Source organism: Siphateles boraxobius, unplaced genomic scaffold (genome assembly GCF_051911475.1).
Source record: "Siphateles boraxobius isolate OS27281-9 unplaced genomic scaffold, OSU_SipBor_1 186, whole genome shotgun sequence".
NCBI lineage: Eukaryota > Metazoa > Chordata > Actinopteri > Cypriniformes > Leuciscidae > Siphateles > Siphateles boraxobius.
In genome coordinates this window covers 136,632-163,315 of record NW_027508795.1, presented here as the reverse complement: position 1 = coordinate 163,315, position 26,684 = coordinate 136,632, and the positions used below count along the sequence as shown (strand labels likewise).

Here is a 26,684-nt window from a genome sequence, read left to right as displayed (position 1 = left end):
ATACTTTTAATTTCTTTTTACATCTTGATGCATCCAAACAACACCTAAAGACGGCATACTCAAAAGTCAATAATCTACTAAACTTAAAGAAAATTATAATTCAACATGAGGAAATGTCCAGATTGTGGAATATCTCAAAAAAAGAAAATAAAAGAGATTTGTGTTACAAACACCATGTTTGCAGTGAGATTAAAATGCATTAGGGCTGTCAAATAAAAATTCTAATTTCACATATCCGTCGAAATAAATAAACTGCAATTCGAATGCAAAAACAGTGCATTCGAATTTTTGGTGTGTCAAGAGGTGCGCGAGACATGATTATTACATAACTGACGCGGTTTGTGTGTTTGTTAGCTTATCCAGTATACATTATGCTGAGCGTGTGTGTCATCAGCTGAAACACAACAGAAAGCGCTCAGACCAAGTTGAGCGTCTGGTGTTTTTGACGAACAATATATAGATGTAGTGAGTAGAAGTGAGTGTTTCTAAATGCCAGTTTACTATTGTGTGTTCATGTAGTTCATTACGCGTCTGAAGAAGTGGGTTTTCTCAGGTTACTGAGAACACAAGTTTTATGCACTATTGTAACCTAATTTTCCTTGCATGCACATTAAGGAAAATATATATTTTATTTAAGAATTGTTTTACAAGTTAATGCACATTAAAAACTGAATATGTAATTTCAATAAAAGATGATGCCTGCTTTGGTTTATATTTGCATATTCCGCTCACCTGCGCCCTCTTTTTGGCATAGGTAAAACCGTACAATTTTCCTCTAACATTAAGTATTGCCTTTAGAATTCGAATATAATTAGAATTTTGCTAATATTTAAGAAATTCTAATTGAACTTTTCAGCCATTTTGACAGCCCTTAAATGCAGGTATATATTGAGAAGCACGTGTGTCTGATTTCATGCATTCTCAAAATGCAAGTATGCATGAATACAGAGAGCCTCCCCTCAACTCAATCAATGCAGTGCAATGAAACGCGGGCTATTATCAGGTGTAAACGGCCATCGTCATCCAGATGACCCACGAGCGTCTTGTCTTGTTCTGAGCAGTTAAAGGGTCACTGGACCCACCAGCACGAACACTATCCATCATCTCAATGACTTGGTGTGTTCTGCCATTCCAGCTGAATTGCAGAAACTTATGGAGGAGCAGGAGAATGTTTGAGGAATATCAATATAGCACTGCCTCACATACCTCACACAGATTTCAGATTGATATTCCGTATGAATCTGACAAAGCGATCTGTATGCATCATTCATGATGACCCACCCCACTTCCTTCACCACACAAATAAAGGCTTATTTTCATAAATCAATAGCAGAGATCTAACTAGCTGAATATTCAAGAAGCACCGCCAAATGATGAGTGTGGACCCGGCAGATGACAAGGTCAACACAGGCCACGCAAACATGTCTGATGTCAACATGAAACGCAGTTCTTTACCCATTAAATCTGAAAAATTAATTGATTAAATGAGTAAAACCAAACGTTCTAGGAGACATCAGCTGAAAAAAGTACTGTAAGAGTTCTTTTATAAAAGGGCTGCAAAGTGTAAATAAATCAAGATCCTTCGTTGGATTGTTACAAATTTAATAGGCGTTTGGTTTATGAGACACGCTCTAAGCGACCAATCACAACAGACTGAGCCGTCTGACCAATCAGAGCAGAGGAAACGTTCGGGAAGGCGGGGCTTAGAGAGACTGAGTTTAACAAAGATCAAATAAATCTAAAATAACAATAAATTAATTAATCCATAAATAATTTAATAAATTATGCTTAATACAATTGTATACTATATATATATATATATATATATATATACACATATATATAAATTTAAAAAACAAGCACATGAATATAAAATCTATAAAATATAAAATCTATAAAACATTGAATGTCTAATTACAATATTTTTTAATATATATATATATATATATATATATATATATATATATATATATATATTTGTGGTATATATATATATTTGTGGTATAAATATATATATATTTGAGATTTGTGGGATGCACATCCAGGGCACGAAGCTCCCGTTCCAGGGCACGAAGCTGGTATATATATATATACCACGAATATATATATATTTGTGGTATATATATATATATATATTTGTGGTATAAATATATATATATTTGAGATTTGTGGGATGCACATCCAGGGCACGAAGCTCCCGTTCCACCACATCCCAAAGATGCTCTATTGGGTTGAGATCTGGTGACTGTGGGGGCCATTTTAGTACAATGAACACATTGTCATGTTCAAGAAACCAATTTGAAAAGATTCAAGCTTTGTGACATGGTGCATTATCCTGCTGGAAGTAGCCATCAGAGGATGGGTACATGGTGGCCATAAAGGGATGGACATGGTCAGAAACAATGCTCAGGTAGGCCATGGCATTTAAACGATGCCCATGTGGCACTAAGGGGCCTAAAGTGTGCCAAGAAAACATCCCCCACACCATTACACCACCACCACCAGCCTGCACAGTGGTAACAAGGCATGATGGATCCATGTTCTCATTCTGTTTAAGCCAAATTCTGACTCGACCATCTGAATGCCTCAACAGAAATTGAGATTCAAAGTTGCTCTTCTATCAGCTTGAATCAGTCGGCCCATTCTCCTCTGACCTCTAGCATCAACAAGGCATTTTCGCCCACAGGACTGCCGCATACTGGATTCTTTTCCCTTTTCACACCATTCTCTGTAAACCCTAGAAATGGTTGTGCGTGAAAATCCCAGTAACTGAGCAGATTGTGAAATACTCAGACCGGCCCGTCTGGCACCAACAACCATGCCACGCTCAAAATTGTTTAAATCACCTTTCTTTCCCATTCTGACATTCAGTTTGGAGTTCAGGAGATTGTCTCGACCAGGGCCCCACCCCTAAATGCATTGAAGCAACTGCCATGTGATTGGTTCATTAGATAATTGCATTAATCAGAAATTGAACAGGTGTTCCTAATAATCCTTTAGGTGAGTATATATATACAGACCGTTGAAATACTTAAAGCGCTGCAAAAATTACATTTCATTGTATCAATATATCGCCCAGCTCTAGCTAAAAAAGTGGATGTTTTGATGAAAGATTATAAAAGAAATAATTTTCTGTAAAAAAAGTTTTGTAGATTAATTATCTACAATAAGATCTGTAACATTAAATGGTTGATCCCTCTTTCCCCATAGCGAGCCCTTCAGCGCTCGAGTCCCCGAGCGAGAGAGTATTTCCCCGATCGCTCAGACATCACTGCTTTGCTGATACATTCCCCCATTAGGCTTATGTCTAGCAGCAATTTAAAACCAATTACCATCTGCCGAGAAGCCAGTGAGGTTGTAAACTTTGTGCATTTGTTTGTTTGGCAGACAGTGCTGACGAAGACGCCCCATCGTGACAAATAAAAGCCATGGCTCTTTCTGAGCCGAAACACACTTCTGTTTGTGCGCTGAAGATGGTTCTAATTTGCAACAGATTAATAGTAACAAGAAAGGGAAGTGACATGGGAAATGTAATTAAGTGCTTTAAAGTGATAGTTCACCCAAAAATGAAAATTAGCCCATGATTTACACACCCTCAAGCCATCCTAGGTGTATATAACATTCTTCTTTCAGACGAATACAATCATAGTTGTAAAAAAATGTCCTAGCTCTTCCAAGCTTTACAATGGGAGTGAATGGCAACATGTCTTTGGAAGTCCATCAAAGTGCGTGTACTAAAGAAAATCCATATTTAAAACTTTAGCCATTTTGAGCACTTTAATCATGAATGAATGCGCTTGAATGGACTTCCAAAAAAAGATATACCCATTGACTCCCATTATAAAGCTTGGAAGAGCCAGGACATTTTTTAATATAACTCTGATTGCATTCGTCTGACAGAATAATGTCATATACACCTATCCTTTTAAGTTAGAGAGAACAGAAAGTGTCTTACCCCTCCGGAGAGAAGTCTTTCTCCTTGCAGATCTCCATTAGTTTGGGGGTTAACCTGTAGGCCTTCAGACACAGAGAGCCCTGCGCAGTCTTTATGGGATCTATGAAGCAAAAAACAAGCTAGATTCACATAAGCGGTTTCTCAAAAGGCGTTCCTGCCTGTGATTGTGTTCTGGTGAAGTGCTATCAGTTAAACGCATTATTAACGGCGTTAACGCAAACCCATTTTAACGGCGTACATTTTTTTATCACGAGATTAACGCTCTTTTTGGCCTAGCAAACTTTGTAGTTTTTTTCACATGCTGTTGCAACAACTAGTAACGTTAGAAAAACTACAACATCACACTGGGTAGCTAGACCGGAAACAAAACAGGCACCGCACACACTTGTTTGGGCTTGCGCGCCGGCCAAAGAGTAGTAGGCTTACGTTACGTTTTGAGTGGATGGCGCGAGCGCAAGACGCCGATCTAGAGACGTGCACTCCCAACGCAATAGAGTGCGGCGCGGGACTAGATTTGATGGCCGAGTGCGAGCATGGGCAGTAATGCACTCACTCGGTGTGTTAGGGTACGGGAGAATAAAACGATTAGGGACTCCCACAAACTAGAAATATCTATGAATAAAACATTAAAACTAATACTTTTTATTCATATGTTGCAGAAAAGCAAAAAGAACAACCAAAACAAAATAGAAACGATTTACAGGCCAGAGTTCCTTTTTATAACATGTTTGCAGCGTTGAGCGATTTAGCCAATCACAGACATATGTGTTGATTTCTTGAACGCAATGGCCAATCAGAAGTATTGAAGATAGACTCCCCTCACCGCTCAAAACTGACTTTGTTCAGTGCTGAATTCTGTATGCTGCCAAATCCTCTAATTATAACAAACAAAGTTTATATATTATGAAAGATTCATTGTGCAGTCAGCTTCATTGATAATAACAGATGTGTGAGATTGCGATGAACTGATGTCAGCTTTTTAGGAATTTTTAAGGGAGCGCACTTTGCGCGCATTCAGTCATGCCAAACCATGCATGCAGTAGCCTGCTTGCTTTTATGTTATAACAGTGGTTTGTGTGTTAATGCTTTAATAACAAATAATTTATCAGGAGCATTTATGCTGATGTGTATGGTGCTGACACGTAGGCTAAAGTATTTGGAGGTAGCCTACAAAAAAGGTCTATTTGCGGGCGGGAGCGGCACAAAAATGTTGCGGGCGGGAGACGGTAACATAGAAAGTAGTTGAGAACGTCGGTTATAACAACCCACGTATTAAAAAAAATGGTTGGGTTTAAATCGGGCTCGGGCTCATAATTACAGTTAATGTGTCGGGCCGGGCTCGGTCACAATGTGCACGGGCTCGGGTAGGGTCGGTCTTGATTTTTTGGGCCCGATCTAAGCTCTACAATGGATGACTTCAGACAGAAGCACATGGATACCACAGCTAAGAACAAACTTACAGCCAATCCACTTTTCCATGTTGATAAGAGCATTAAAATTAGAAAAAAATAATGGGACAAATAGAAATCGAGGGACATTTAGAATAGATAAAAATGTGTGATTAATTGCGAGCTAAGAACTATGGCATTAATGCGATTAATCGCGGTTAAATATTTTAATAGTTTGACAGCACTAGTATATATATATACAGGTCCTTCTCAAAGAATTAGCATATTGTGATAAAGTTCATTATTTTCCATAATGTAATGATAAAAATTAAACTTTCATATATTTTAGATTCATTGCACACCAACTGAAATATTTCAGGTCTTTTATTGTTTTAATACTGATGATTTTGGCATACAGCTCATGAAAACCCAAAATTCCTGTCTCAAAAAATTAGCATATTTCATCCGACCAATAAAAGAAGTGTTTTTAATACAACAAAAAAAGTCAACCTTCAAATAATTATGTTCAGTTATGCACTCAATAGTCAATACTTGGTCGGGAATCCTTTTGCAGAAATGACTGCTTCAATGCGGCGTGGCATGGAGGCAATCAGCCTGTGGCACTGCTGAGGTGTTATGGAGGCCCAGGATGCTTCGATAGCGGCCTTAAGCTCATCCAGAGTGTTGGGTCTTGCGTCTCTCAACTTTCTCTTCACAATATCCCACAGATTCTCTATGGGGTTCAGGTCAGGAGAGTTGGCAGGCCAATTGAGCACAGTAATACCATGGTCAGTAAACCATTTACCAGTGGCTTTGGCACTGTGAGCAGGTGCCAGGTCGTGCTGAAAAATGAAATCATCTCCATAAAGCTTTTCAGCAGATGGAAGCATGAAGTGCTCCAAAATCTCCTGATAGCTAGCTGCATTGACCCTGCCCTTGATAAAACACAGTGGACCAACACCAGCAGCTGACATGGCACCCCAGACCATCACTGACTGTGGGTACTTGACACTGGACTTCAGGCATTTTGGCATTTCCTTCTCCCCAGTCTTCCTCCAGACTCTGGCACCTTGATTTCCGAATGACATGCAAAACTGAGCAACAGTCCAGTGCTGCTTCTCTGTAGCACAGGTCAGGCGCTTCTGCCGCTGTTTCTGGTTCAAAAGTGGCTTGACCTGGGGAATGCGGCACCTGTAGCCCATTTCCTGCACACGCCTGTGCACGGTGGCTCTGGATGTTTCTACTCCAGACTCAGTCCACTGCTTCCGCAGGTCCCCAAGGTCTGGAATCGGTCCTTCTCCACAATCTTCCTCAGGGTCCGGTCACCTCTTCTCGTTGTGCAGCGTTTTCCCACTGAGGTGCCTTGATACAGCACTCTGGGAACAGCCTATTTGTTCAGAAATTTCTTTCTGTGTCTTACCCTCTTGCTTGAGGGTGTCAATGATGGCCTTCTGGACAGCAGTCAGGTCGGCAGTCTTACCCATGATTGCGGTTTTGAGTAATGAAACAGACTGGGAGTTTTTAAAAGCCTCAGGAATCTTTTGCAGGTGTTTAGAGTTAATTAGTTGATTCAGATGATTAGGTTAATAGCTCGTTTAGAGACCCTTTTCATGATATGCTAATTTTTTGATATAGGAATTTTGGGTTTTCATGAGCTGTATGCCAAAATCATCAGTATTAAAACAATAAAAGACCTGAAATATTTCAGTTGGTGTGCAATGAATCTAAAATATATGAAAGTTTAATTTTTATCATTACATTATGGAAAATAATTAACTATATCACAATATGCTAATTTTTTGAGAAGGACCTGTATATATATATATATATATATATATATATATATATATATACACATACACACATACATATACACACACACACACCTTGTTGTATTAGTTGTATTTTAATGACATTGTTTGCGTGTCTTTATTTACTATTGTATTAGCTTATACTTTATACTTAAATAATAGCTATAATTGCTCATTAAAACTGACTTTTTTTCTTCCCTTGTATTAATTTTATTACAAACCATTGTGGATTGGAACATTGTAATATGTAGATACGTGGATGTGGAATATGACTTTTCAATGTATGTTTTTTTTGTGATATGATGCCACTGCCCTAATATAATTGCTTCTTGTGATATTAATAAACTGGTTAACTTAACTTAAAGAGACCGTGTTGTTCTTATCTACATACACAGTGAAGATAATCAGGTTATCCTCAATGTGTGTATATAGTCTAAGTCTGAATCACCAATGAGGCAAGCCAAACTTTAGCCAATAGAGCCAATAGAGTTTGACATTAGCATGTTTAAGTCAGTTAACGGTGAAATACTCTAATAAGCAGAAAAAACACGCACAAATACTGGGTAAAATAGTCTGAACTCATTTTTTTTACTAACTAATTTTGGTATTACATGAAAAGCACATTTCTTTTGCTTTATCTTGAATGGATTTTTCCAAATACATTCTGGTTTGCCTAAAAAGTAGTCAAGGTGATGCTTGATACAGAGGCAAAACATATTTGGAGACATTGTCGTCAATTCAGTTAAAGGGTCATGCAACAAGACATTAAAAGACCCGATATATTCACTTTTTTGTTCTTCGCTTACTCATGCCTATCCTCAATGGACTGAACAGAAGAAATGAACCAGAAAGGCGGCGTTAGAGTTGTAACGTTCGCGAACGAACCGATTCTTTTGAACGGCTCATAAACATGAACGATGGGACCCGAGTCGCGGCTGGAGGGGAGCCGTTCTTTCTGTCGTTCTTTTTTTCCTATGCGTGTTTCACACAGATGCACACAAATTAGCTCCTCAAGGAAGGGGCACTGCTAATGCCTAACATCATGATGATAGTAGTTGTAAAAGACAGTAGTTTAAAAAAAAAAACCTACGTGCCTCTGTCATTGGGTAGGAGCGGAGCCAATGACTTGTGCACGCTGCCGAAACATAGTTACTCCAGTTAAAAAAAAAAAAAAAAAACACAACACACGTGCGAATGCCTCTCTGTCTCAAGTTTTAGTGTTTGTAGTAAAAGCTGTTTTGCACAGAAATTCATTGCAGCCGGCTTTGTTTTTGATGTTTATTTGTGAGTAGGTATTGTATGAATAACATAAGTCAACATAGCTTTACACATACACACACTTTGTACTAAAGGTAAATCCAAAATAGTGATGTCACTTTCCAAGCAGAGGGATGTTGTGCAACCCTATGGAATATAGTCCACACATGACAAATGAAGTAATAATCAATATTTCAGAATAACTCAAACTCAGATATTGGTGAGTGATATCTTTAGTTTTAATTATTTGACTACAAATCTCACCTCATCATTCCTCCCAGTGATTAATTCCAGGAAAAACTGAGATGTCCCCAAGCTTCTTAAAACTGACTAAATATTTAAAAAGAGCCAAAAGAGCCGTTCTTTTGAACGGCTCTTTGAAAGGAACGGATCGCCAAGATCCGGATCCCCTCAAAGAGCCATAAATCCCATCACTAGGCGGCGTGGCCTCAGAGCCACACCCAATTATTACATCATCATCACGACAGACGAATGGGAGTCCAAAAGTGTTCACCAGCCAGAGATATCATTTTGTTGTAAATGTCGCTTTGGCAAACCACTTCAAACTCCCAAACGAACGTTTTGTCCTGAACTTGTTTGAAATGTTCTTAACAGTTTGTCCTGCATGTAATGGAAGACATGATTGTAATCAATGTTGAATGAACACTGTGTCTATTCTACAACGAATCTGAACTCATACACAGTAATAGTACCTCAATATTATGAGATGGTTTCTTTCAGCGGCATAAAATCACAAATATAATGGTTCAAAAGTATAAAGAAAGGAATTGAATATTCTCTCTGGCAATGCAGACTAAAGCCTTCATGAATGGCAGATTTTAGGGCTGAACGATGTAACTATAATCCATAACTTTTCATTATATCTTTAATGATATTTGATGCACACCACCATTCAAAAGTTTGGAATCGCATTTTAAATAGGCTTTTGAACTGATTTTTCTGCTCACCAAGGAAGCATTGAATTGATCAAAAACAACACTAATGCTGAGAACTATAATTACTGCCAGAAACGACGGCTTTTATTCCGTCTTCACCTGCACAAAGCAGAGCTGCTGCGTCACTCGTCTCCTCAGAAAACCTCATCCTTACAAAATAACTGTGCTAATTTGGTACCACAGAAACATTTCTTATTACCTTAGTACTGTTCGGAATGGCTCTGCTACTTAATGAAGTGTGGAAATGGTAATACAATGTCTTTTTCAGTTGTTGAAATATTGAGTACACTTTTCCTCAAGCCCAATTTTGGTTTTAAAAGAGAAACTGCTTTTCAGAGCAGAGAGAGCGATTCAGATTCATTCTTTATTGTCCTCAGTGGAGGAAATTTGTGAGTGAGTGAGTTTTTTACTTTAAGAGCACTTAATTTACAAAACATTTTTAGTAAAAGTAATGGATTTAAACAGTCTCAAGACGTGATCAAGTGTACAACCCAGATGCTCGACATGTAGATCAGAGTTTGTAGTTTGAAATTGCATTTTGGGACTAAATATCAGGTTTATCTGAGAAGAGAAAACAGCTGGCCTTTTAGGAGATTCACTGAAAAAGCTTTACGGACAAGTTTCAAATGCACAAAAGAACAAAATATTAGAAGGTACGGTTTTATGGATGAATGAATCTGAATTACTGTTTGTAAGAAACACCACAAGCTGGAAGAGCCGCAGAAAGCATGAGAAAAACAAAAAAAAAACGTCACATGAATATTAGTGATGCGCTGCAAAAAACAACTGAATAAAAAGGCAGCATGCACATACAAATATCCAGGTTTAATCATATTTAATGTAAACACTGGCTGATGCTGCCATCTTGCTAGAAAGATTTGAGAGATCACACACAATGTGTGAAATACGACACATTAACGCTTGCAATTTTTTTCTATAAGCAAAAGCTACATCTAATTTGATGCATTACAGGGTACGAAATGAACCAAATCAGTTAAAGAGTCATTTGGAGACCATTGGGTTTAGTTTTCATCATAAATAGCATCTTTAATTTAAAAAAAAAAAATTATTTTATATACAGGGGCTAAAATGTACTTTTTGCCACACCTGCCATTGGCCGGTGACTTAAGAAAATGTAGCGGCCATAAATATTTTTTTATATTTTATATGAAAGCAGGCAGTAATGACACCAACATTTTAGATACCAGTGAAAATTTACAATTTTCTATTCCAATACCACAGCTAAACTTACTAGCCTTACTAATGCAAATTTAAAACATTAAAGGCAATTTAAGAGCAAAAAGCACAAATAAAGACAATATAACAAAGATACAAAAATGAAATAAACAGTGCTTTTCAGGTTGGTCTGACAGTAGTTTTCAGGTACAGGAATTTAATAAAGCAAATTATTAAATAACGCTGAACAGACTTTTAAAAGAGCTAATGCACAGATTTAATACTAATCCTGTACGCATGCGTTTACTTTCTCAAATGACAAATAAAAGTAAGTTTAGAGATTATTATTAATATCATTACGGATTAGAAACAGATTATCTTCAACTAATGTCTTTGAGTAGGAGAAAACAGGCCTGTAAAGGTTCATTTGAAACAGGAACAAAGCGCATGACAATAACAGAAAGGTCACAGAGTTAAGCGCCATAAAACAAGCACTTCCATCCAGCGCCTACAAGACATTTATATTCACCCGCCGGATAAGCAATCTCAGGCACGAGGGCCAGGAGGTCACGCAGAGAAGCTTTCTCTCCTCTTTCATAAAGAAATCATCGACTGCAGGTGCTGTCAGGTTTCATATTCAAGCTGCGCCAACCACACTAGCTCACCACTGCTTTTAGTAAGAGAGTTGGACTGAATTAATGTGCTTGTCAGAGTTGTCAAAGCCGGAGAAGTGTTCACACAGGTCTTATCAGAGCTGCCACTCACTCACACACACTGCAGAGGGTCCTTGCTTTGCTACAGGAACGGCCATATAGAGTCACGGTGGCCATTTTAAATTATAATGCAATGATAAAACAGAAGTCAGTGCAAAAAAAACAAAAAAAAAACAGGGCTGCACAATTTATTTCAGGATCAACATGGCGATGTAAGTCACATTGTGTAATGCCAAAATTAAATTAAATGTGAATGTGCAATGCCAAATTAAAGTCCCCCTGTAGTCAATAATTTTATCGCTTAAAACTCAATCGCCAAAATGACATAACTTTTTTTCATTGAAAAAAAATTCTTCATGCCTTAAAATAGCTTGAATGTAACTACACCCTTTCCTTATTAGTAAATCTTTATAAAACTTACTGGCCTATAAAAAAATTACAATATTCACAATGTACTAATATTTATCACCTGATGAATGCAATGCAAGTCGCTTTAAGTAAATATTAGGATAAATGCATATTTAAAAAAATATGCAAAAGTAAAAACGACGTGTGTAAAAACGTGTCATGTGAGATTTGTCTTGTAAATGCATAGGAATGAATTTCCACCAAAAACAGTTCTTAGAAAGAGTCAGATCTGCTAAATTCAGAGACACTGTCTGAAACAGCAAGACTTCTTTCCTCGGTATGCAGAGATGTGAGCAGATTTTTATTTAGACTTTAATATATCAGCCTGCATTATTGATGGGTTTAAAGGGGGCATGATTAAATATAAAGCACAGCAGCCGTGAACCGAGTCTAGAATACAGGGCAGTAAAATACTCGTGATCCTGAGTACACACTTCACCCACCATTGTACCAATGCACTTTACATTCACGCCATTGACAGATGCATTCATCTCAAGCGACTTGCATTGCATTCAAGGCATTTATTCTGCAGGTTTGTGTATCGAACCCTTGACCGAGCACCAGGAACAACTTGATCTACAACCATGAGACGCTTGCATTTCGGCATCATATACTTCAACTGAAACCAACAAGCATGCAACTAGTGTTGGGTATCGTTTGAATTTTGACTATTTTGATTCTGCGTATTGATTCCGATTATCTATTCCTAATTTCCATTCCAATAAGGTCAAAAAAACTTAGATAACTTTCACATTTAGCCTTACCGCAAAAAAACAAAAATCAACAACACTTACAAGCAACGTTTGCCTGTGGTTTAAAAATACCATAGAAAACAACTAGTCCAACTAATATAAGCTTCAAGCTTTATTAATGACAAGTAAACATTCAGTTATTAAAGAACAAATAAAAAAATAGCAAATCGCAACAAATAGATACAACTGAACAAAGATGCGATAACACTGCACTTTATAAATAAAATATTCATTACAAATAGTTACAAAAGTTTTTCAGTCAAGAACGAGTGAATTTTCTCTTTGTCTTTTGTTGTTTGATTAGTGTTATTATAGAGAAGGCAGCAGGAATATTAGTGCTGTCACTTTAAGAGCCGCACGGATTCAATATATAATATAATTAGTGCTGTGCGTTAAACGCGTTATTAACGGCGTTAACGCAAACACATTTTAACGGCGTCAATTTTTTTATCGTGAGATTAACGCTCTTTTTGGCCTAGCAAACTTTGTATTTTTTTCACATGCTGTTGCAACAACTAGTAACGTTAGAAAAACTACAACATCACACCGGATAGCTAGACCGGAAACAAAACAACAGGCACGCCGCACGTACTTGTTTGGGCTTGCGCGCCGGCCAAAGAGTAGTAGGCTAACGTTACGTTTTGAGTGGATGGCGCGAGCGCGAGACGCCGATCTAGAGACGTGCACTCTCAACGCAATGGAGTGCGGTGCGGGACTAGATTTGATGGCCGAGTGCGAGGGCGGGCTCGAGCGGTAATGCACTCACTCTGTGTGTGCGGATACGGGAGAATAAAACGATTCGCGGGACTCCCGCAAACTAGAAATATCTATGAATAAAACATAAAAACTTATACATTTTAATTCATATGTTGCAGAAAAGCAACACGAACAACTAAAACAAAATAGAAACGATTTACAGGCCAGAGTTTCTTTTTATAACATGTTTGCAGCGTTGAGTGATGTAGCCAATCACAGACATATGTGTTGATTTTGAACGCAATGGGCAATCAGAAGCATTTAAAATAGACTCCCCTCACCGCTGAAAGCAGACTTTTTGTTCAGTGCTGAATTCTGTATGCTGGCAAATCCTCTAATTATAACAAACAAAGTGTATATATTATGGAAGATGCATTGTGCAGCAGCTTCATTGATAATAACAGATGTGTGAGATTGCGATGAACTAATGTCAGCTTTTTAGGAATTATTAAGGGAGCGCACTTTGCGCGCATTCAGTCATGCCAAACCATGCACTCAGTAGCCTGCTTGCTTTTATGTTATAACAGTGGTTTGTGTGTTAATGCTTTAATAACAAATAATTTATCCGGAGCATTTATGCTGATGTGTATGGTGGCGACACGTAGGCGAAAGTATTTGGAGGTAGCCTACAAAAAAAGAGTCTATTTGCGGGCGGGAGCGGGACAAAAATGTTGCGGGCGGGAGAAAGTAACATAGAAAGTAGTTGAGAACGTCAGTTATAACGACTCACGTATTAAAAAATGGACGGGTTTAAATCGGGCTCATAATTACAGTTTATGTGTCGGGCCGGGCCGGGCTCGGACACAATGCGCACGGGCTCGGGTCGGGCTTGATTTTTTGGGCCCGATCTAAGCTCTACAATGGATGACTTCAGACAGAAGCACATGGATACCACAGCTAAGAACAAACTTACTGCTGATCCACTTTTCCATGTTGATAAGAGCATTAAAATTAGAAAAAATAATGAGACCAATAGAAATCAAGGGACATTTAGAATAGATAAAAATGTGCGATTAATCGCGAGTTAACTATGGCATTAATGCGATTAATCGCGATTAAATATTTTAATCGCTTGACAGCACTAAATATAATACACGTTTAGCACAGGCAACAGTCGTCTCGCACTTGAATGGTTTAAAGTCAAATTGAAATACTCAAATTAATCTAAATTAATTTTACAACACGGATCCAAATACTGACCTCAAGTATTCGATTCCAGAATTGTGATCGATTTTCGATTCCCAACTCTAAATGCGACCGATTTAAAATACAGACTTTAACACTGAAAAGGTGTTTTCAGGCATAAATGTAAAGCAGAGAACAAAGTCACATTAACAATGGGATAAACACACAAAGAACTCGTAGCAAACACAAACGGGTGTCGTAGTGGTAGCAACAAAAATAAAGATTAGTTTAAATGAGAGATTTGTTTATTTATAAAGTGTGTATATATATTAGGGCTGCGAAACGATTAATCGCATCCAAAATAAAAGTTTGTGTTTACATAATGTATGTGTGTGTACTGTGTATAATTATTTTGTATATATAAATACACACATATATTTAAGAAAAATCTGTTATTTATACATAAAATATTTATATATAATACAAATTATATATATATATATACATACATATACACACAGTATATATTAACAAATATTTGTTAAATATATACATGCGTGTGTATTTATATATACAAATTTATACACCGTACACACACATGTAACCACAAACTTTTATTTTAGATGCGAAAAATCGTTTCCCAGCACATACACTTACATATATATATACACATACATACACACATATATATATATATATATATATATATATATATATATATATATACACACAGTAGTCAACATTTGAAATGGATCAAAAAAGTTCAAAGTTGTCCTAAGACAAGAACGAGTATTGTTGAAAATTCACGTATAACTTTGATGCAAGGTTTAGATCCACTTTTAAAAGTTTCTTATCAGCAACACGAGTGAAAAGCTCTAACCGTCGAGCCCTGAATCCACTGACACTCACCGTAGATGAGCACCACAGACTCTTCGATGGCGTGCTGGTAGCTGAACTGCGAGTCCAGGAGAGCCCGGCTGACGAAAGACCCGTAGAGCGTGGACTGATACCAGCCGACGTGAAGATGGTCGATGTTCACGTGCCGGAGACTCCTCATCATCTCCATCTGGTATTGGACTGGAAGAGATAAAGAGAGAGAGAAAATGAGTTTATATCTGCTTTATGAGAAATGATGGTGCTGGGTAACGAAAAGTTTGACATTTCCAGGACCGTTCATTAGTCAAAGCGAAAGGCTTCGAGCTGGTGCATCATGGGAGGTGCTGGAAGAACAATGGCTGGGTGGATTGCCAGTATCACTTTTCCTCAGTGCACATTCATTTGACCAAAAGCACTATAACAACACCGTGACTTCCCAACATTGTGTGACGGATTGGTCACAACGCACCTATATCTAGATACTAACATCGATATGATAAATTGTAACAAATTATTATTGGATGAGGCATGAATAAAGCATAGACAATATGCCATTAACAAGGCAGAATTATGGTTTAGTCGGATTATAGAGGAAGGAAGAAAAAGCACAAGATTTTTAAAGCATATTTGTATATTTCAATGAGATGCAATGCAAAAAAAAAGATACAATATTAATTAAATAAAAAAAATTAAGCTGTGCTTAAATTGTGTGCAGTGTTTTGAAACTCAAACAAAGCTCATATCTCAGTCACAAAAAAAGTGTAACTTGAACTTTAAAGTTGTCAAAATCATGCGTTCAGTAGTGGGACTACATTTCTAGGCTGGTGAAATTTAGCAGATGCCTGCCTTCGTAAACAAGTAAAGGCTTCAGGCTGGTGCATCATGGGAGGTGCTGGAAGAACAATGGCTGGGTGGATTCCCAGTATCACTTTTCCTCAGTGCACATTCATTTGACCAACAGCACTATAACAACACCGTGACTTCCCAACATTGTGTGACGGATTAGAGAGCTCATGTCATTATAACGCACCTATATCTAGATACTAGCACAGATATGATAAAAATGTAACAATATTATTGGATGAGGCCATTTAAAAAGACAGAATTAACTATTTATTCGGATTATAAAGGAAGCAAAAAGAAAAAAACATAACACTTTAAAAAAGCACATTAGTATTAATAGATTAAAAAAATAAGATTAAAAATGTAAAAATAGTTTTTAAGTTGTCTTTAAATTGTATGCAGTGTTTAAAAGCCAAAAAATCTAATATCTCAGTTAAAATGCTCACACAAATACAAAAAAAAGTGTGTTACTTGATCTTTCAAGTTGTTAAAATAATTTCTAGGTTGATTAAATTTAGTTACGCAGATTCAGACAGAGCGTCACACAGAGTCGTTTCATTCCTGAATGAATGAATCAGTTGAATGAATGATTCAATGACTCACTCATTAAGAGAGTCAAATGCTTCATTCCTGAATGAATCAGCCGTTTGAATGAATCGGTTGAAACTCAATGACTCGCTCATCAACAGTGACTTGCTGCCACCTACTGACAGTTTTAATTTCACATATAAAGTAAAATTTCAAAATATCAATCTACATCTTATGTTTAAAACATCAACATATTATTTCTACATTTGCAACTGCTGGTTAAACACACTCTGATCTGTATTAAACAGTGTGTAAAAGCATCTAAATGCCACTTCAGACGCAGCTTCTGTTTCCTCCGCAGCGCAAAGATTCATTTTGATGATATCGATTTCATTTAATTGGTAACAGTCCTATTATGTCTTATTTTTATAGAATTTATTGATTAAATCTAAGAATTTGACTCAGAAATCATCTTTCCCAAATATTTTTGACCTTTTATGGGCATATTTCCCTTTATACATTTACATTTATTCATTTAGCTGACGCTTTTATCCAAAGCGACTTACAATTGCTATATATGTCAGAGGTCGCACGCCTCTGGAGCAACTAGGGGTTAAGTGTCTTGCTCAGGGACACATTGGTGTCTCACAGTGGATTCGAACCCACTTATCTTATCCACTGTGCCACCACCACCCCACCACCACCAAGTCTTTATAAAGACTTTTTTTTTTACCCAAATACATGTATGCACCATCTTCTGTCACTGCTCTGAACTAACCACCACACAAAGACTTGTCAACTGACAAGATACCAACACACTGAGCAAAATATCATCTAATTATTGATAATCAATAAAATCCCAGAAAATCGAGATATTTGTCAATATCGCACACCACCTACGAAAACTACATCCTACTCCGATAAGCCTCAAGGCAAATCTTAGGTGCGCTGTCTGTAAAAAAACTATACTCAAGCCTCTGCAAGTTTGCAGGAGTGATCCGGCACAGCCAGACAGAAGAAAAGAGGAAAGAGAAGAGAAAAGAGGGGCAGCAGATTATGAGGAGAGATGTCAAATCTGCAGAACGCCGGGTGAAGAGGGGACAGCGTGAACTTTAACAAGGATTTACACAGGGACAGCTCACTTTCAGATGAGGAGAGAAGCAGAACACACACACAGCTTATAAATAAACCCAAGCTAGTGTGCAGTGCGCACTGCAGGAGACCGCACTAAAGAGACGGATTCTCTCACAGGAACTCGATTCACACACATGCACTGGGGAAAGTTTAATTGCCTGTGCCAAGCTTTTCCAGTGGGAAGGAGAAGTGTGGGATGAGGAACGTCGAGTCCTGTTGAAGAGCAGGATCCTGACACGCTGTCGCCACTCGCGACTGTACGGGATTCCAGTTTCAGAGAAGAATCAATCCTCATGGAAATTGCCTTGAACGAAACGCCGGTTAGAAGTTGTTGGAGTATTGGGTTTTTCTCCAGATTGAGGATGGGCCTGAAACACTTCATTCAACAATACTTCTTGTTGAACGTATTTATACGTAAGCCATTGCGCTTCAAAGGTTGTGACAAACCTCAGAACTCCGAGTTAGTTTACTTCAGAACTCCGAGTTAGTTTACTTCAGAACTCCGAGTTAGTTTACTTCAGTACTCCGAGTTAGTTTACTTCAGAACTCCGAGTTAGTTTACTTCAGAACTCCGAGTTAGTTTACTTCAGAACTCCGAGTTAGTTTACTTCAGAACTCCGAGTTAGTTTACTTCAGAACTCCGAGTTAGTTTACTTCAGAACTCCGAGTTAGTTTACTTCAGAACTCCGAGTTAGTTTACTTCAGAACTCCGAGTTAGTTTACTTCAGAACTCCGAGTTAGTTTACTTCAGAACTCCGAGTTAGTTTACTTCAGAACTCCGAGTTAGTTTACTTCAGAACTCAGAGTTAGTTTACTTCAGAACTCAGAGTTAGTTTACTTCAGAACTCCGGGTTAGTTTACTTCAGAACTCCAGGTTAGTTTACTTCAGAACTCCAGGTTAGTTTACTTCAGAACTCCAGGTTAGTTTACTTCAGAACTCCAGGTTAGTTTACTTCAGAACTCCAGGTTAGTTTACTTCAGAACTCCAGGTTAGTTTACTTCAGAACTCCAGGTTAGTTTACTTCAGAACTCCAGGTTAGTTTACTTCAGAAGTAAATAGAGTTAGTTTACTTCAGAACTCCATAGAGTTAGTTAACTTCAGAACTCCATAGAGTTAGTTAACTTCAGAACTCCATAGAGTTAGTTAACTTCAGAACTCCATAGAGTTAGTTAACTTCAGAACTCCATAGAGTTAGTTAACTTCAGAACTCCATAGAGTTAGTTAACTTCAGAACTCCATAGAGTTAGTTAACTTCAGAAGTCTGTAAATTACCCTGATATGTTATTCCTGCATAGACTATAGGTGCTCTGAAAGAGAAACACTACTACTACTACTACTACTACTACCTATGTCTACTACTACTACATATGTCTACTACTACTACTTCATATGTCTACTACTACTACATATGTCTACTACTACTACATATGTCTACTACTACTACATATGTCTACTACTACTACATATTTCTACATTTCTACTACTACTACATATTTCTTCTACTACTACATGTCTACTACTACTACATATTTCTACTACTACATATTTCTACTACTACATATTTCTACTACTACTTTTTATTTTAGAATGTATTATTTGTATTAAATATGTGCCATTGATATTTATTTAGAGTTATTATTGAATACATGCCATTAACATTTTAGGAATAACATCATTATTATTATTGAATATATGTCACTAATATTATATAATATATGCCATTTATATTTATTTTAGGAATTATTATTATTATTATTATTATTATTGAATAATATATATGCCATTAATATTTATTTTAGGAGTTATTAGTATAAATATTTATGGCATATATTATTCAAAGCTATATCTATTCATGTTAGGAATAACAATTATTATTATTGAATGATACGCCATTTAGATTTATTTTAGGAAATGTCATCATCGAATATATGCCATTAATACTATTACTATTAGTAATAGTAGAATTGAATACTATATGCTACTTATATTTATGTAAGGAATTATTGTAATTATTACTACTACTATTAGAATTATTATTATTATACAGTATACTATTTATATTAGAGTGAAAATGATAAATAATAATTAAATTTACTTTATCTTTGAATAATATTTTTGGGCATTATTGTTTTGGAACCTCAGCTTATGCAGAATATAAAATACTAATAAAATGTTGGTTACATATATTATTACTATATCTGTAATACAAAACATCCATGTTGAAAAGCAACACGTACCTTCACGGCCTCAAGGAAGAACGGCCCTCGAAAACACAACAAAATAGTCCAAAAACACAAAACTATTATTAATCAGGATCGCATTGAATCAGTCTCAAGTTGCACATCCACATCTTACATCCACAGACACAATATTTCACCAAACAAACAAAATCTCATTAAATATCAGGAGGATTAGGCCTCTATCAGTGTGTGCACGTACAAAAGACAAACTCAAGTCGAACATTGGTGTTGGCTAAATAAAGAAACACATCAGATGAGATCTCTTAACCATAATATCTCCCAGAGGAGCCTGAAACGGTTGCCGTGCGCAACTCAATCTCCCGTATGCAGGAAAGCATATGCACTGATAACTGAGTCGTCAGAAAAAAGTAGTTTGGGCAAGAATCCAAAAAAACAAAAGTAAATCCTATATTAGTGCTCAAGCCTGTAGAAATTAAAGTGTAAATCTCAATGATATAAAATTAAGTAAAACCTACTCAACTTTTCTAATACTGGTGTTCCCATCATGCACTGGGGCATTAATAATTAAGTAAATCCTAAAAGTTATTTATTAAAGCACAGCCTGGTCTTGCCCTATAGAGGCGGCTTGGTGAAAGCATAATAAAGTGGAACTATTCTTCATTTCCAGTGCCACCACTACATTATTATGCAATATATGATATTTGTATTTTAGGGCGGTAGTAGTAGTAGTAAATATTTTATTTTGAGCTGTTATTGAATATATTCTTTTAATATTTGTTTTAGGATTTACCACTTTTATTATTATTAAACATTTTACAATAATAATATATTCTATCGTTTATTTTAGGAGTTAATATTAGTAGCAGTAGTATTGAATACTATAAGCTATTTATATTTATGTTAGGAATTATTATGGAATAATATATGCCATTAATAGTTATTGTAGGAATTATTACTATTGAATAATATATGGCAAATATATTTATTACAGGAATTACGGTGTTATTATTATTAATATTATTATTAAATATATCCCAGATGAAGATATTCCCCGAAGATGAGCAGTTCCACCTTTCACGCGTAACGACGCACTAGCGAGACCTTTCCTTTTGCTATTAGCATCTTCGGTATCGGCGATCGGACCCAGAGCCGCGAGCGTGGAATAACCCAAGCACAAGCGTGGAGTAACCCAAGCACAAGCGTTTGCTTTGGCAGATTCAAGCGTGCCCATCGGGCCTAACAACTAAACTCATCCCGCTCGCTCCTGACAGGCGACGCTGAATATGAATGAGACCCTGAGATGTAATTTGTTCCAAAACTCTTGGTTGGCTTCCTCCGAGCGAATGCACGAGGGGACGACGTTTTAAAGGACTAAATTGAAGCCAAACAAGTGATTCAAATCTTCAAGCCCCAAAATAAACACTCTCAAGGCCCCGCTTCTAGAGGAAAGACAGCTCTGCCATAGTAAACAATCCCGACAGTGCTGTAAAGCGGATGGGCATGAGGCAATACATTCAGCCGAGATGCAATTTGCATTCCTATGGAAGCCTCACGATGACACTTCCTTGATATGAAACCCTCTAAAAATACCCCTCTTAAATGAGACCTTTACGCAATTTTTACAATAGTCACCAAATGGTGAAACATCGCAACAATCAGCAAAATTGGCTTTTACATCTACAGCAGAACATTCAATGTTTTGTGGAAAAATACCATATAATGTGGAACGCAAATACTAAATATCAGTTGTCAGATACAAAACCTTTGCATTAAAAGGGTGAAACATTGCACCCAGGTGTGTTTGTGTGTGTGTAATATATATATAAAAGCAGAAATAAACTATGGCTGTGATATATATATATCTCCACTTCAAATGCTGACTACTGTGTATGTATATGTGTGTGTGTGTGTGTAATATATATATAAAACCAGAAATAAACTATGGCTGTGATATATATATATCTCCACTTCAAATGCTGACTACTGTGTATGTATATGTGTGTGTGTGTGTGTAATATATATATAAAACCAGAAATAAACTATGGCTGGGATATGTATATATATCCACTTCAAATGCTGAATACTGTGTATGTGTATGTGTGTGTGTGTGTGTGTGTGTGTATGTATGTATATATATATATAAATTTGGATTTCATAAATTAATTTCTTATTCGAACAAAATCCAGTCATCCAGCATCTCCTCCTTTCCGCTTATTTTCATCACCAAAAATGTTTTTTTGGGTGGAGCGATCAAGTGACGTGTGTGTTCAAGTAAGCCAGATCTGAGCAGATTCTGTGCAATACGCTGTATTTAACATATTATTATGACTTACGAGTATTTGTGCTAAATCTGCACAGATTTGACTACACAAACTTCCCCAGCAAAGCGAGTAAACATAATAACCCACCACATTGGCTCATGATTTGAAAGCGTTACTCGCCAATGTTGATTTTTACCCGCATTTGGCGGGTGTTAATTTAAAACTCCGATCGCAATAATGAACAATGGCTTTTACACCTACAGCTTAACATTTGATGTTTTTTTGGGGCGGGAAATGATATATAATGTGGGATGCAAATGCTAAATATCACTCGTCGGTTACAAAACAAACATGCAAGTGTGCTCCCTTTGCATAAATGTCTTTTGAACAAAACGATAACTCGCTCCCTTGATCTTTAGAGAAAGCTGAAGTCTCATTTGAGCCGGGCGCGAGCAAGGAGAGCTGGGATTGCAGAGCATTGCGACCCATTGTTGTGACGACTAAGGGTTTTCACTGTGGCTGTATAATTCAAAGGCTTTTGTGCACAACTGGTACTTGAGGGTCAAACCCAACCCGCCCTGAATTACAGAGTTGCGCCACCACAGAAAGAAACATTAATTTCATGAAACACTGGGTTCTGCTGTCAAGCCCGGAGTGAGAAACACGAGCCGAGTGGGAGGCGAGGACGTCATTACCTGGACGAACGCTGACATTTGATTTGTGCCGGAAAATTCTTCCCCTGACGAAATCCACCATTATCCCAACACGGTCCTTCTATGTAGAGTGACACAGGTAATAAGAGCCCGTGTCAGGCGGGAGAATAATTTATTGCCTTTCTTTGGACCGGATTTCTTAGTGTCAGGGCAAAGGATGAATACAGTTTGGCAAACAGGCCCGTCAAACATAAGAGCAATAACTGGCGACTAGAATTGCACGCTTTCACATCCACCACTTCTGGGGTCATGCTTAGGCACACGTTGTAATATATCAAGGTATGGAGTTGCAAATGGATTGCTTATTATTGGCAGGCCTGATAGACTTGAGCCGTAGGCTACAAGACATGCAGTGTAATGGCAGCGCGATTTAATTCGTGACTCTTTCCCGCACATCCATTAACAGTCTGGCGATACCAAACAGAAACGCATATGAAAGTGAACATCAACGGCATGTTTTGCACCGCAGGTCCTTCTGTAATGTGTTCTCGCATGCTTCTAAATACTCACGACACGCATCTGATTTACGAGCGATTCGCAGTAGTGCAGGAACCAGCCGAGGGAAGATGTTCCGGATCATGTTAGATAGGGAGACGTTTAACACTCGAAACCTTGGAGAATTTGCATGCATGCTCGATTGGAGACACTAAAATAGCAATAACCTGTTTGGGTTCAATAATATTGATCTAAGGTTTAAAAAAAAATACTTGAAAATATATGACTTAAGAAAAACAAATAACAGGGTCTGTGCAGATTCTGTCAAATGAATTTCCAGGACTTAAGGACTTTAAAGCACTACTTTTTTGGTTTTCAAGGACAACAATAAGCACTTAAACAATATCTTTATTTTATTTCTCTTTTTTTTTATATGGCATCTGATGTTTCAACTCAAAGATCAATCCATTGACCAAGATTGTCAGGCATGGAAAATCCCCATTACCATTGAAAAGATACTATGACAAACATAATCCAATTCAAACTGATTTTTTTCTATGAATATATGATTGACATGAAAAATTAAAATTGTATTATATACTTATCATAAACTTAATATCATCCTCATAGCCATGCAAAATAGCTCTCTGCTCTATGGGCTACAGCGATAATTTTGCGTGAAAAGATTGTTTTTTCACACACAAAAAAGAGATCTTCAATTCAAGGCTACTTTTCAAGTAGCTACCTGTTGAAAAAAATGGCTGTTTTGAAGGGTTTTCCAGGACTTAAATTTCAAGTAGTGAAATTCGAGTACTTTAAGCACTTGTACGATCCCTGAAATAAACTACTGTGAAAACACGACACGCATCTGATTTACGAGCGATTCGCAGTAGTGCAAGAACCAGCCGAGGGAAGATGTTCCGGATCATGTTAGATAGGAGACGTTTATCATTCGAATCCTTGGAGAATTTGCATGCGTGCTCGATTAGAGGCACTAAAATAGCAATAACCTGTTTGGGTTCAATATTGATCCAAGGTATTAAAAAAAAAAGGTCTAAACAGAAAATTTATGACAAATAAGATAAATGACAGTCAAAACGCCATAATTGGAAGTTAAGGAAAAAATGCATTTCATTTTCTTCAACACGTCAATGTTTTATGAGTAAATTAGCCTTTTTTTTTTTACCAAACTGTTTCAGAAATTTCATTCCAACATTGATTTATTAATGCTGCTATTAAAGTTCTCAGAGAAAATCACTCACTGCACTTGACTGTGTTTTGATGTTTTATTAACATTAAAGGAATAGTTTCCCCCAAAATGAATAGTCATTTACTCCCTGAAGTTGTTTTAAACTCAAATAAGTTTCTTTCTTCAGTTGAAAATATGTTAATTTGGAGAATGTAGTAATCAGACAGTCCCCACTGAGTTTCTATAGTATATTTTTCCCCACTATGGAAGTCAATGGGGACCAGCAACTGTTTGGTTAACCACATTCTTCAAAATATAATCTTTTGTGTTCAGCACAAGACAGAAATGTATACAGGTTTGGAACAACATTAGTGTAAGTAAATAACACACTTTTCATTTTTAGGTGAACTATCCCTTTAAGGACAAGTGGCAACTTGTTTACTATTAGGCTACTGTCACTTTAAGACCGTCACTCATCTAAAATACACACAACAGATGTTCTCTTAAATGTTTGCTTTCACTTTAGACACAACCATCTGTGCTTACGTAAACATTGTGTGTATTTGAGAATATTGATGCAATAAGACTTGAAAGATAACTTAGGCCAGAATCCAGATGCTGTTTGACAGGCTTTTAGTGCCTGTGCGCTTCAAGATTATACGCTCAGAAAAGCGCATGTTAAAGCAGCGCATCAGCACGCAAATTAAACGTTTAACCGGCAAGGCTTTAAAGCACATGCAAATAGTGAACTTTTGTGAATTGCAGTGTTCAGTGAGTATAACTATCTCTGCGTTAACATGTGATGTGAATGTACATTGAGTTGTACAGTATGTTGATTCGGAGGCGACAGAAGAATTGTGATATCGCACACCCAGGATAAGGTAAAAGTGCACGTCACTGTATTGAGTAAATCAGGCTCTCTTTTAAAAATCAAATTGTATCAGAAATTAAGGTCCAATTGGAAAAGAAATTCTAGCATGAAGCCAGATATTTTATGATAACTCACTTACAATGGTATTGCATTGCAAGAAAGTTTGACGTCATTGTATTGTGTGCACCGTCATGAATGGGAAACTTTCTTGCATTGAACAAGACTAAAAACCCTTACGAACAGCTTCATCTACACCTCCGAATTACATAGCTGAAGATTCATGCCTCAAATAACCAGAGAGCCACAGCAACGATTAGACAAATTACAACCATATTCAGCCTGACAAGTCAAACCAGAACCTCCAAGGCTAATCATCATGGATTCCAACTTCATTTTTCCTCCCAATGAACCCTGAAAATGACCCACAACCAAACCGAAAGACAATGCCACGGCTCCTTCAGGCACAGCAGTGACAATCAAACAGATCGAGATCTGCATTATACATGCGTCTCCGCTTTCCAAAGCTGCAATTCTCCAATTTGCTACGGCTGTGCGTGATAGAACTGCAAAATAGCCAATACGAAACGCTAGCTTTAAACCAAAAAAAAGATTAAACCAGATGATCTGAAACCACAACTGTCCACGTTCAACCCACAAAGGTCAACACTGGGCCCTTTGACACACACTATTCTTCCATTTGGAGTAACAAAATGTCTCCCGTCGGGGCAATTGACTGCGTCACTGATTCTGAGAAACACAAAATCTGCCAACACCAGATGCAGTACGGAAAACTGGATTTTGGTTCATTAAGCAGAAACCATGGTGAGAATTAATACAGAGACAGCCGGCCAACAGCATTACCTCACTCTGGAGCCTTGTGGGCAGGGTCCGAAATTAGCACCCGCCAAGCGCCAAATGCGGGTAGATTTTCCGTTTGGCGAGTAAATCTCAAAAGGCTATCCGCCACACTGGCGGGTGGATGTTCCAGACATCGTAAGTCATCGAAACGTAAGTTTCGGGAGTCTCCCGCATATTGATAGCGGCTGCCTGATGCCCGCAAATTAGTTCAAATCTCCAGGAATCTAGAGCGAGCGAGAAAGAAAGAGCGCGCTCATACTGTGCTCCAAACCGTGTAGCGCACGCACTGCAGAGAGCGAGAGACCTTGTGTGTGTGTGCCTCAAGAAGAGTGTGTGAACCTTCTCCACACCCAAAATAGACCAACACTAAATATATTATTTTAACTTAAAGAATTAACAAATTAAGATGACAAAAAGAAAACACTGAATCAGTTTGAAGCTTTGAAAAAAACGCTTTTTTTCATCAGACTACGTTTT

At 37.4% G+C, this 26,684-nt stretch overlaps 1 protein-coding gene across 1 annotated transcript in view; it reads right to left on the bottom strand.

Moving 5' to 3' along the window:
- The window catches only part of LOC143741304 (eukaryotic translation initiation factor 3 subunit H-A), a 75,870-nt gene that overhangs the window by 13,502 nt on the left and 35,684 nt on the right, over positions 1-26,684 (bottom strand). Inside the window, exons 3-4 of the mRNA XM_077233737.1 lie at positions 15,207-15,374; positions 3,956-4,055 (exon numbers count right to left, since the gene is read on the bottom strand). Of these exons, the coding sequence (XP_077089852.1) occupies positions 3,956-4,055; positions 15,207-15,374 (268 nt within the window). The remainder of the gene's footprint in view (positions 1-3,955; positions 4,056-15,206; positions 15,375-26,684) is intronic.